The sequence below is a fragment of the Bos indicus x Bos taurus genome, chromosome 11, assembly GCF_003369695.1.
Source record: "Bos indicus x Bos taurus breed Angus x Brahman F1 hybrid chromosome 11, Bos_hybrid_MaternalHap_v2.0, whole genome shotgun sequence".
Lineage (NCBI taxonomy): Eukaryota > Metazoa > Chordata > Mammalia > Artiodactyla > Bovidae > Bos > Bos indicus x Bos taurus.
The window spans coordinates 78,134,718-78,147,753 of NC_040086.1; the positions used below are offsets into that span (position 1 = coordinate 78,134,718).

General features: G+C 34.9%; 1 protein-coding gene across 4 annotated transcripts in view; it reads left to right on the top strand.

Moving 5' to 3' along the window:
• The window catches only part of WDR35 (WD repeat domain 35), a 52,083-nt gene that overhangs the window by 36,173 nt on the left and 2,874 nt on the right, over positions 1-13,036 (top strand). For 3 of the 4 annotated variants that reach the window (XM_027556007.1, XM_027556010.1, XM_027556008.1), the window contains 8 exons: positions 2,388-2,468; positions 5,952-6,088; positions 6,508-6,711; positions 7,563-7,709; positions 8,311-8,443; positions 9,933-10,043; positions 10,932-11,096; positions 12,169-12,309. In XM_027556007.1, the coding sequence (XP_027411808.1) occupies positions 2,388-2,468; positions 5,952-6,088; positions 6,508-6,711; positions 7,563-7,709; positions 8,311-8,443; positions 9,933-10,043; positions 10,932-11,096; positions 12,169-12,309 (1,119 nt within the window). The remainder of the gene's footprint in view (positions 1-2,387; positions 2,469-5,951; positions 6,089-6,507; positions 6,712-7,562; positions 7,710-8,310; positions 8,444-9,932; positions 10,044-10,931; positions 11,097-12,168; positions 12,310-13,036) is intronic. The other variant, XM_027556009.1, reaches the window with a different exon arrangement.

A 13,036-nucleotide genomic window follows, 5' to 3' on the forward strand; every position in this document is an offset into this window, starting at 1 on the left:
TGTCTGAGCCACCAGGGAAGCCAGGTGTCTTATGGATCTTTGTAATTTTTAGACCCTGAGTAATGGCTCAAAGGGCTTCCCTGGTGGCTCAGATGGTAAAGAATCACCTGCAATGCAGGAGACCCAGGTTCAGTCCCTGGGTGCAGAAGATTCCCTGGAGAAGGGAATGGCAACCTACTCCAGTATTCTTGCCTGGAGAATTCCAAGGACAGAGGAGCCTGGCAGGCTCACAAAGAGTCGGACACGACTGAGCAGTTACCACCACCAGTGGCTCAAAGGAAGGGCATTGCCTTTAACCTGTATAAGCCCAGCTGTCTTTCAAAGGTTTAAAGAAAACTTGACCTTTCCTAGAAACAAGTGTGGAAGTTTGGCAGGTAACCATGGGATAAACTTGAGGATGGAAGTGAAATACTTTTTGAATGTGAGGGTCCTTTATCCATTGTTGGCCCCACTTACACTGATTTTGAAATCATGTGCCTGGAGAAGTGAGAGGATTATGCCTGGCTGTTTATGATGTGTGTGCAGCACACATGGTGAGTCCAGGACCAGGGCAAATCTTTGCTTAGTGGAAAGTGTTTCTTAAGTAGTTTCAAAAGAACAACCTTTTATTTATTTATTTTTGGAGTTTGTTGTCTGGCTTGGCAAGTATTTCAGTTTTCTGTTAGATTCAGAGGTAGGTGAATTTCTTAAAGACTTAACCACTGACTGAATTTCTTTATAAACCATGCTAAGCTGTTGTTTTCATTCATGAGAACACTGGCTGGCTGTGGTCCCTGTTTGGTCAGTTACCCTGCTTGCCATGCCTCTAGCACATGAGGACATACTCTTCAAAACTGGACTTACTAGAACTCCTTTAGGACATCGTATTCTGTCCTAAAGGGACAAAGGGTCTTCCTGTGCCATCCTGATCCTGCCTGATCACTCTCCTTACCTTTCTGTTTCTCCTGTCCTCTTTGTTTTTGGTATTATTTTTTATCCACAGATCATCTTTTATGACTTTATCTTTTGTCTGCCTTGCTTTGTTGAATTATCCAGCTAGAAATAAAAAATTTTCTAGTGATGAACCTTTTTATACAGGTATACTTGGTTTACATGTAGTACCAAAAGAAAGCCTCTAAAAGGTTCCTATAGTCTATAAGGAATATTTCACCACGTGTGCTTTTTTGTGAGTTAAACTTTGTTCCGATTCTTTCTGTTCATAAAAGCATACTATTTGCCTTTATGTAATATGATTTTTTGAGGAAGTGTAGGGATTTTATAAAGTTTTCTCATATAATTTTAATCAATTTCTACTTTTTAAAGAAAATATATATTTTAAAACCTAATAAACATATATAATATGCCTGCAAGAGCCTCAGTATTAAACTTAGACATATTAAGTGCAAACTAAATATGATTCAATATTTACTTATTTTCATCTTTTTAGTGTCTTCCTATTATTATAGTTTTTAAGTTTCTATTATATATGAAGCACTAACTTTCAGAGTTATAAATCTGATACATTATTGCATTTGGATTTTAGGTTACTTTCTATTTCTTTATGACTTTACACATATATTTTGAAAAATTTCATTCTTGAGTTATTTTCATTATCAGACATTATCCTATTCTTTTTGCAGTGTTCTTGGAGGTATTAGGTATATTGGGAGTTTATTTTTTTTTAATATAATATTTATACCTATTTTTTCCACTAGGGGTTTAGGACAGCTACTTTACATTATAATATGCATTTGCTCTACTTTATTTCTACAAGCCTGTATAGCACTAGGACAAGAAAGAGACATATAGCAGGTTCATGTATTTCCATGTTGGCAAATTAAATCTCATATAGGAAATGAATCTATCAACAATACCCTCGGGCTAATGTTACAGAGAACATACTTTTCATGGTATGAGACTTCTTTGATATATATATAAATATATATATATACACACATATATATATATACTTAGATACAAATTTCATTAAGAACTAAATTTAATGTTACATGGAATGAATGAGAATTATCAAACCGTATAAACCATCTTTGGATTAATTCAGAAGCTGATGCTGGATCCCATTAGGGAATTAATACTGCTTATGTGAGGTGTGATCATCATCATATGGCTATGTAAGAGAACATCCTTATGTTTTAGAGATACATACTGAAATAGGAGTGAAAGTCATGATGTCTCTAGATTTACTTTACTTTAAAATACTTTAGCCAAAAAATTGACAGAAGTATATCTCCAAACTGTTAATATTTATATGATAGGTATGTGGGTGTTAATGACATTTTCTCTACTTTTTTGTTTTGAGAATTTTTATAATAAAATTTAAACTCATGATAAGTCAAAGAAGGAAAATTTTATACTTTTAAACATAACATTTGTTTTTGTCTTTAAAGGAACCCATTCAGACTTCTGGATATATCTGTAACTTTGAGGATTTAGAAATTAAATCTGTTCTTTTGGATGAGATATTAAAGGTACTTCTTATTAAAAAAACAGTTACATTTCTGTTGTTGGCTTGACTGGAATTCGTTTTTGTCCTGGGCAGTATGGGGTGCTGGTGAGGAGTGTGGGTTGCAGTTCCAGCCCGCTCTGTCACTCACACAACCTTTAGACAGCTTCCTTCATCTTTTAAAGTTTCATTTTCCTTTCCTGCTTGTGAGCCTGCTTTTATCTCTATAAAATGTGGGCAGTAATAGGACCTTTCTTACAGTATTGTTATTTTGTAAGATAATGAGTAGAAAGCAGTTAGTGGAGTGCTAGGACCAAGAGCTCAGAAAGGGTAGTTAGTTGTCATTGTTTTATGTTAATAACAGAGAACACTGTAGAAATATTTGATAATTTTCTTTATAGTCTTTTTCTTGTTCTAGAATATTTGAGTAACTTTTTGTTTGGAGGTCCACCTTCCTTCCATTTTTATTTTCAGGTTTTATAAAGTAATCTTTCTAAATTCCAGATAATTTTTGAACTTCTACTTTGACCTTCATTGAACAGTCTTTGAGAATTTTTTACTCTGAGAATATATTGCAAGTTTACTTTCATCTTTTTCAAAGTGTTTATTTTCCTATGTACTATGTATGTTTTTTGGAATTGGGATAGTAGATTTTAAATTTCCAGAAATGTTCCATTTGATAGCATGTTTTCATATTTTAGTCTGATAATGTAAATTGCAACTCTTTTATTGTGATCCAGTCTTTTCTGTATATGATGACCACACAAAAGCAGCAGGAATGGCTCCCACCCCAAATTTTGTTTGCATGTCAAGAGTATTAACACCACAGACATACCAAAAGGGTATGGTAAGAAGATCTTACCTACATAGTGAGGTTTTTCGGGGAGGAAGGACAGCTTTCCTAAGCTGGTTCAAAATTGATTTGCGAGCAAGGAAAGGAGACAGGCTAGGGTTTTTTGGGTAATTAGAGGGTGGGGCTAGAGTGAGGGTTCCCATAAGTAGGTAGAGATATGTGTGGTTTGAAACTCCTGTGGCACCAAAGGATGGAACACTTAACACTTTCTTATCACCTTGTCCAGATGTGAGGCAGAAGGGGAAGGAGTTGGGGTGAGGCTTAAAAGCTCTCAGCAATCAAACATCAAAAAGGAAGGTCTGAAATTCTGTTGTAATCTAGATATTTTAACGATTGCATGTTAAATTGCTTCAGTTGTGTCCGCCTCTTTGTGACCCTTTGGACTGTAACCTACCAGGCTCCTCTGTTCATGGGCTTCTCTAGGCAAGAATACTGGAGTGGGTTGCCATGCCCTCCTCCGGGGGATCTTCCCGGTTTAGGGATTGAACCTGTGTCTCTTAGGTCTCCTGCATTGGCAAACTGTAACCAATATGTGGAAAGATAGATTTGATATGATAGATGAAATAAACAGGAAAAATTTTATAAAAGTGGCATCATTGTACAATCTACTTTTTTAGTGTTCAATTTAATTTAAACAATGCGACAGTGAATCTGAAGAAATTGTAGAACTTCAGATAATTTTTTTTTTCCACCACAAATGTTGCCATTTTTCTGGGTTAAGAAAGAAAACTGAAAAACTAAAGAAACTAGTGAAATTAAAAAACTACTGCTTTTAAACTGCATCTTAATGTTTGATATTATTGATTGTGCACTCTAAAAGATGGTGTTCTTACATTTTCTCCCTCTTTCTCGCCTTTCTTCATTAGTTATATTGTTATTTTTACTTTGTCAAGATTTAGAATGTTTACATTTTGTTTTCTAACCCTATTTTTCCAGGTGTTTAGTCTTATATTTGTTTAAATGAAAGCTACTAATCAGCCTTTTTCTGTATTTTCTCTGTGCATGAGTTCTTAATTTTGATTAATCTTTTAGTTGGCTGGATTTCATCATTACAGCATTTTTCAAGAAAGGCTCATAGTTGCTGATTGCCTTGAATTCTGGAATGCTTAAAAATGATTATATTGACACTTATGAAGAATTTTTAAAACACGTATTTAAACTGGTTCAATTCAGTTCAGTTCAGTCTGTATACTTTATTTTTTTTTTTTTTTTTTTTTTTTTTTTTATTGTTTTTTTTTTTTTTTTTTCTTCCAATTTTATTTTATTTTTAAACTTTACATAATTCTACACTGGGCAGTTTGTGTATATCTTGTACTAGGCTAAAGAATCACTGCAGTACTATTGGCTGGTTTACTGGTAGGGGTTGTTAAACTGAGGGAAACCAGCTGCTCTGTGACAATTTGGTTCTCTGCCTGACTTACCACATGCAAAGCCATAAAGAAAAGAATATTGTCATATCATAGTTCCCTCTGAGGCCTTGTTGACCCAGGAAATATTTATCTGAACTGTGGCTTCCTTCAAGCATACAGTTTTAAGGAATAACATGAGTGTGGTACACCTAAAAATAATAGAATGTTATATGCCAATTATATGTCAATAAGATAGGAAAAAGAAATAACATGAGAAATTTCTTGGAGGAAGGAGTGCAGAAGAAAAAGGAAGGGAATTAACAGCTTTTTATGAGGTGTTTATTTGTTGTTACAACTGTACCTGATAGATATTTAGATCAGGAAGGTTCTTGGTAGATAAAATTATTTACCTAAAATTCATCTGTTCATGGATTCAGCAAATATTGTTTGGGAACAAGTAAAGACAGTTCCTGGCCTCCAGTAGAGAATCTGGGGAGATGGACAAGAAATTCAGCAACTAAAAGAGGATTATGGAGAAGGCAATGGCACCCCACTCCAGTACTCTTGCCTGGAAAATCCCATGGATGGAGGAGCCTGGTGGGCTGTGGTCCATGGGGTCTCGAAGAGTCAGACACAACTGAGCGACTTCACTTTCACTTTTCACTTTCATGCATTGGAGAAGTAAACGGCAACCCACTCCAGTGTTCTTGCCTGGAGAATCCCAGGAACAGTGGAGCCTGGTGGGCTGCCGTCTCTGGGGTCGCACAGAGTTGGACACGACTGAAGTGACTTAGCAGCAGAAGAGGATTAAAGGTGCTGTGGTTCAGTCAGCAGGTATATTTCTTCAAAGGTCTGAAACAAGTGTGTGTCAGGTTGGTTCTGAGACTGAATAAGGTGAATAACACAGCTGGGCATTGTGCTCAGTGTTCGATATGGTATTATCTCATTTAATCCTCACAATGCTAGAAGGTAAATTTGATTGCCATCCCATTTTTTTAGATGAAGAATTTGAGGCCTGGAGAAATCAGCTGGCTTGCCAGTGATACCCAGTTAGCAGTAGGCACAAGCATGATTTGACTCCAGGCTCTCTAGCTTCAGAGTTGGTGTGTGTAACTGTAGTGCTGGATTATGGGTATTTTCCAGAAAATTCAAAAGACCCACACATGGGAATTTCTTTTCTTCCCAGTTTTGCTCATAATATGATGCAGTTGTTCATTTGCTTTTTTTTTTTTTTTAGACTGTAAGAAAGAAATACATACTCTAAAGGCAACTATTTGGATTTCTCTCTTTTCATCTTTACTTTTAGAATCCAGAATATCCAAATAAGGATTATATCATTAACTTTGAGATCAGGTCCCTGCGAGATAGTCGAGCACTGATCGAGAAGGTTGGAATAGAGGATGCATCTCAGTTCATCGAGGATAATCCACACCCCCGACTTTGGTATTTAAAAATAAATAAATGAAACCTCATAAAGTATCAAGTGTAAAATCTCAGCCGTTGTCCACTACTCTGATACTAGATTCCTAGTGGGAATAACTTTCATTCTTGCTCTTCTTTTTAAAATACAGAAATTTAGAGGTGGAAATAGTCAACATAATATTAGGACTTCCTTGGTGATCCAGTGGTTAAGACTCTGCACTTCCACTTCAAGGGCCATGGGTTTGATTCTTGGTCAGGGAAGTTCTGCGTGCAGCTCAGTGCAGCAAAAAAAAGAAAAAGAAAAAGTTTATAAATTTGTTAAAATAATCACTTCCCACTGTGTTTCACTAGAAGCAATAGGTGTAGTAATTGAATTCTGATTCAAGACTGGTTTATCTATAGTTCACCATAGGCTTTTACTGTTTCTCTTTTTAATATAGGCGCCTGCTAGCTGAAGCAGCTCTTCAGAAATTGGATTTGCACACTGCAGAGCAAGCGTTTGTGCGTTGCAAAGATTACCAGGGCATTAAGTTTGTGAAGCGCCTGGGCAACCTGCAGAGCGAGCCCATGAAGCAGGCAGAGGTGGCTGCCTACTTCGGCCGGTTTGAGGAGGCGGAAAGGATGTATCTGGATATGGACAGAAGGTAAGTGCGGAAGGTGCAGGTCTGGACTGCTCCCAGAATCTGCATTTTTTTTTTAAACAAATGAGGATTGTAAAATAGACTAAATATATCACACCATTTCTTTTAAAAAAATAACTTCAGTTTGGATTCCAACCCAGACATTCAACATGACCTTAATTTATGCTTTGTAATTCAGGGGCAGCTTTCTTCTCTCTTTACGTAATGTTAATGACTGGCCATGGGAGATTTTTTTCATTTGGTAGGGGAAAAACCCATGTAACTACAGAGACCAGGGGCTTTATCATTTATTGTACCACTCGTTATTTAGGTTCTCTGTTTTGGTTTAGGTCATTATTTAATTTTCTGTTGTCAAGGAGCATGAAATGTAATTCCAAGGTATTTAGGGATTGAGTTTTACTCTTTATATGTCATTTTTCTTTATATAAACTACTGTATGAACTTCATTTCAGCTGTGAACATTATATCTAGTTTTTATTATTTGTACTTTCAGGAGATTGCTAATAATACAACTTAAGCTTTGAAAAGAAATATTAAACATGTAAACATGAAATAAGCTTGATCATGTATAAGAAACTGATGAAAAGAAATGATTATTATTAAAGAGATTATTTTGCCAAGTAAATTGAAAGCCTAGGAGAATAAGAGGCAGAAAAGTGTTTCTTTTTTCCTGTTGCAGGTTCTCCCCATTGCCTCTTCCCTGGTCAGGCTAAATTTCTAAAATGTTTAGAGTTACCTTATCTGTCTCTTCATTGCTGTGTATTCTCAGTATCAGAGAATTGAACCTAGCACATAGCAGGCACTTGATAAATGCTTGTTGAATGAATGAATATCTTTTTTTTTTTTTTTTGTAGAGATCTGGCTATTAGCCTGCGGCTGAAGTTGGGAGATTGGTTTAGAGTACTCCAGCTCCTGAAAACTGGATCAGGTGACGCGGATGACAGTCTCCTTGAGCAAGCCCACAATGCCATCGGAGACTACTTTGCTGATCGACAAAAGAGGTAGGTCACCTATCTGGACCCCCCATCCATTCATTCTGCACTTGAAATTGTAGCTGCCTGTGTAGAGTACTTCCCTATGAAATAATGCCAGGGAAATGAAGACCATCCTTCAGGTCGCAGAATTCACATAGCCCTAGTTACCATGGAGGAGCAAGGGATCCTTCCAGTTGTCAGGTGAGCATTGTAAGACTTTGGAATTTCAAAACTCAGAAGACGTATGCTTTAGCACTAGGTAGCTTTCTACTGTTTGTTTGCTTGTTTTGTTACAGTAGCTTATTTTCAGAAATCATTGGCTTTTATTCTGAAACTATCATTTTGATCAGTATGCTTACTTATATATGTCAATGTTTGAAAATACAACTGTGTCAGAGTAAAGCAGTATTTCTTGAGAATATTCAAAGAATATTGTAACTAAAATATGCTATGCAGTCTTTTTTTGGTTTTTCAATTTATGTGCTTCAAAGATATTTTACAACTAAAGCTGATGATTAGAATAATATTATACTAGTGCTGCCATTCTAATGAAAGAACTTTTTTGGTGAAAGTGCTTATTTATCAGGAGATTCACATTAGTTTAAAAGTTTTTCTTTTCTTTCTGTAGGTTGAATGCTATTCAGTATTATGTACAAGGCCGGAACCAGGAACGCTTAGCTGAATGTTATTATATGTTAGAAGATTATGTGGGATTGGAGAATCTTGCCAGTTCACTTCCAGAAAACCACAAGTTGCTTCCAGTAGGATATTATACATTTCAGTTTTGGGAGTTGTTAGGTTACTTTATAAAGCTTTTCTGTTATAGTGAGGAAATGTACTTTGTCATATGGAAAATTAAAAATTATAACTTCACAGTTTCTAAGACGTGAAATGATCCTTTAGTTATTAAAACAATTTTCAGTATTACAGAATGCTTCAAAATGGAGAAGGAAAAAATCAATCATATTCCTACTATTTTAACATGATTACCGTCTTGTGTGGGGCTTGTAAGTTTCATAACATTGCTTTAAAAATTAGCTGAACACATGAAATATTTACAGATGAAATATGTTTTCAGAGATTGTCTTCAGAGTGATTTGAGGTGGGTGTGGGGAGTAGTTCGTGTGTATGTATGTTTGAAATTTACTATAAGAAAAGTTTAAAAAGATAGCTAGACTTTAGTAGATTATATTAACAACAAAGAATGTAACGTTTAAAAAAAGAGTGAAACTAAAGGCAGAGTTCTCTGTAACTTTGTTCTAAATTTTTTTCTTTGGGCTCTTTAAATTAATTGTTGCATAATTAATGCTGCTGCTGCTAAGTCACGTCAGTCATGTCCAACTCTGTGCGACCCCATAGACGGCAGCCTACCAGGCTCCGTTGTCCCTGGGATTCTCTAGGCAAGAACACTGCAGTGGGTTGCCATTGCCTTCTCTGGCATAATTAATGGGGAGAGAAAAACTCTGACCATTTAGATATTAAGAAATAAAAAAAAAATCCAGATAGTCTGAAAATTGGCAAGTATAGCCCAATGGGCATAATCATTTTTGTTCTGGTCCCCTCTTCCATTTTTGGCCTAGTTTCCTGAACAGATGAATAGCCAACTTGTTTGGAACGTTGCTTAATAGAGGTATTTGAGAGCCCTGTGAGTGTGAGATTTCCCGTAAGCCTCTAGTTAATGATTAACACTGAGTATCACATCAATCCTTTAAAGGTATTTTTTACCCACTAGCTTGGGGTTTGCTTTGGGGCTTGGCATTTCTGTAAAGTAGCTACTGAAGTGAAAGAAGACAAGAGTTCGGTATCTTTAGAACCTGGTTGAAAATCAGATCTGTGCTGTGAGCCAGTGAAGCACAGATATTATAAAAGGTGATGCCTTAGCATCCTTTCTAGTTTGTACCCTCTGCCTCTATGTCCAGTTAAAAGAAATATTACTATGCTGTTTGCTGTATAGTCACTAAGTTGTGTTGTACTCTTTGTGACCCCATGGACTGTAGCCCTCCAGGCCCCTCTGTCCATGGGATTTCCCAGGCAAGAATATTGGAGTGGGTTGTCATTTCCTTCTCCAGGGGATCTTTCTGAGCAGATGCCTTAGTATCCTTTTTGGTTTGTAGCCTCTGCCCCTATGTCCATTTAAAAGAAAAATTATTGTTGCTACCAGTAATTGTAATATTCTTATGGAGTTTTATAAGTTGAAATGTAAGTGATTTCCTTGGTCTGTGAAATCTGATGGTAATGTTTTGTCCACAGGAAATAGCACAGATGTTTGTGAGAGTTGGAATGTGTGAACAAGCAGTGACTGCATTTTTGAAATGTAATCAGCCTAAGGCAGCAGTGGATACCTGTGTGCATCTCAACCAAGTAAGGAGCTGAAAGTCACCAGAGTGATGTTGTAAAGACTGTTGCCAGGACAAGGGTTGGAAAGCTTGAGACAGATTTTGTGAAAGGAGCCAGATATTTGTTTATTTGGTTGAGGACTGAGAAAATGTCAGAATTTGCATTTACCTCTTGAAGTGCTACCATTAAGGGTGACCACCTCATAACTAACTCAGTATGGGAACCAGAAAAACCCTGTGCTTTTAGTCTGGCAAGTTTTGTCTGGAAGTCATTTCACAATTTTCTGCATTTTATTAGGGTTGTGTTTTGTTTCCAAAGAAGGACCAGTTAATGGTCATTGCAAGAGGAAGGAATTGAGTTACTTTATCAATATTTATTTTGGCAAATCTATTTTCTTTTCCTTATAGAAAACATATATTTGATATTTTTAAGAGCTGGAATTTAACTGAAATGAAAATGCAGAATTGTTGAAATTGTTCACTATCAATGTATTCTTTTAAGCATTTTCTTAAAGTATTTTATAAAGCTCCATTTGCTTTATAAAAATAAATGTTAAATCTGATAGGATATTTTCTTAACTGAAATTCCATATTTTTTTACTATAAACAAATGTATCTTTTTCTTGCTCATAGTTTGTGCAAAATTAGAATTATAAGATTAATATGACTATAAACTTTGATTCTTTCTTTTTCAGATGTGCTCCTTAAGCACATCAATCTTAGATCATTTGATTATTTTGCATGTTTAACTTCTAAAATTTATAATTCCTCTGATTTAAAAAAATTTATATACCAGTTTTAAATTTTGATATAGTGTTTATTATTATAAATTTAAAGCTTTATTGTATGTATTTTTAGACGTATCGGACGGTAAATGCTTGGGTAATTGTATGTTGTATATATTTTCCCCAAGTGGAACAAAGCTGTTGAATTGGCTAAAAGTCATAATATGAAAGAAATTGGTTCCCTGTTAGCAAGGTATGCATCTCATTTATTGGAAAAGAATAAAATTCTTGATGCCATAGAACTCTATCGGAAAGCCAATTACTTTTATGATGCTGCCAAGCTGATGTTTAAGGTAATGTAATAATCTTGGTGAGTATTTGATTTGTTTTAGTTACCAATGTTTTCTTATATACTAAAGAATATATTTTCCATTCTTTGGAAACAAATATTTGTTATAGCAAGATCCCTCTCATTTTATTACTATCATAATATAACTATGTGTTATCTTAGTAGTATTACCTTTTACTAAAAAGGCTGTTTATTAATTTTAGCACCTTACTGATTTCTAAACAACTGTATATTTACTTAATACTGAAGTTAACAATTAGAGAATTTTCGGCTACTATAAAGTACAAGTTTCCGTAACTGGAAATTAAATCCCGTTGATAATAAATTTTCAAGTCCTTTTATTTTTATTTATTTTTTTAAATTTAATTTTATTTTTAAACTTTAAAATATTGTATTAGTTTTCCCAAATATCGAAATGAATCCGCCACAGGTATACATGTGTTCCCCATCCTGAACCCTCCTCCCTCCTCCCTCCCCATACCATCCCTCTGGGTCGTCCCAGTGCACCAGCCCCAAGCATCAAGTCCTTTTAAATGTGCAAGTTTTAAAGATGTTACACTTTTCATAGTAGGCATTTGGAGGGAACATGACTAGTATGGAATTAATGTAAGCAAATTTTACATTCTGTTCTATTCTTTTACCATTTGATTTAATGACAAAGGAAAAATTTCCTTCTGAATCATTTAAACAGATTTAAATTCCTGGAGATATACCATGGTAAAGCCATCTTATCTCTAGGTACTTGAAAATTATTAAAAAAAAATCTTTTATATAAAATACTACCCTTTCAATGAAAGCTTTCTTCACTCTGACTTAATTATTTATCAGCATCTGTTATTTTCTAAAATTGTTTTGCAGTCTAATTCCAATGGCTAAATACTAAGGAAATAACTAATTACTTATCAGTACTAAGGAAAAGAAAATGTGTTTTAAAATATTTGTCATAAACGGATAGTACTTATATTCCACCCTACTGACTTTCCTCCTCTTTTTAGAGAATCAGATTTCAGAAATGAGAACATTTGTACAAACATAGATTAAGAAATATCTTCCCCCAACTCTTTAAATATTTAAAGATTGCAGATGAAGAGGCAAAGAAAAGAACTAAACCTTTACGTGTGAAGAAGCTCTATGTACTGTCAGCTTTACTTATAGAGCAGTACCACGAGCAAATTAAGAACGCCCAACGAGGCAAAGTTAAAGGAAAGAGCTCAGAGGTAAGGTGCAATATTAAGTAATGTTAAGTCATGTGAAGCATTTAAGGGAAAAAAACCCCAAAATGATCAAACTTATCTTTATGGATAGACCATTTAATGTATTTGTTTGCATTTATTTTCTTAAGTGATATGAGGAAAAAGAATAAATGATTTAGAATTAGTACTCACATTTAGACATCTCAACTTGGAAATATTGAACATGATTTTTTTTTTTTTACTAATCTGTAATCTTTGCTTAATTCCTTTCTTGGTAAATCCTTTCTAATCAGGGAGTTTTAAAAGCTTCCCTAGAAATATGTGTATTTTTTTAATTGTGAATGAGTGTTGTATTAACATAAAATTTAATCAATTCTGTTTAAAAATTTGATCATTTCTTGGGGAAGAGAATCCTTTCACAATATATCCGTATATAAAATCACCACAGTCTACACTTAAAATATCTTACAATTTGATTTGTTGATTACGCCTCAGTAAAACTGAAGAACAAATTTGATCATGTCAGTTTAACAAAGTATGAATTATAATAGAGAAGTCTGTGGTGACAGTTCTGTAATGATGAAATATGCTAATTTATTCATTTATTATTATTTATTTTGGCTGTGCTGGGTCTTCATTGTGGTGTAGTGCACAGGCTCAGTAGTTAGGATTCGTGGACTTAGTTGTGGTATGTGAGATCTTAGTTCCTCTGCTGCTGCTTCAGTTCCTCGCTTCAGTCGTGTCCGACTCT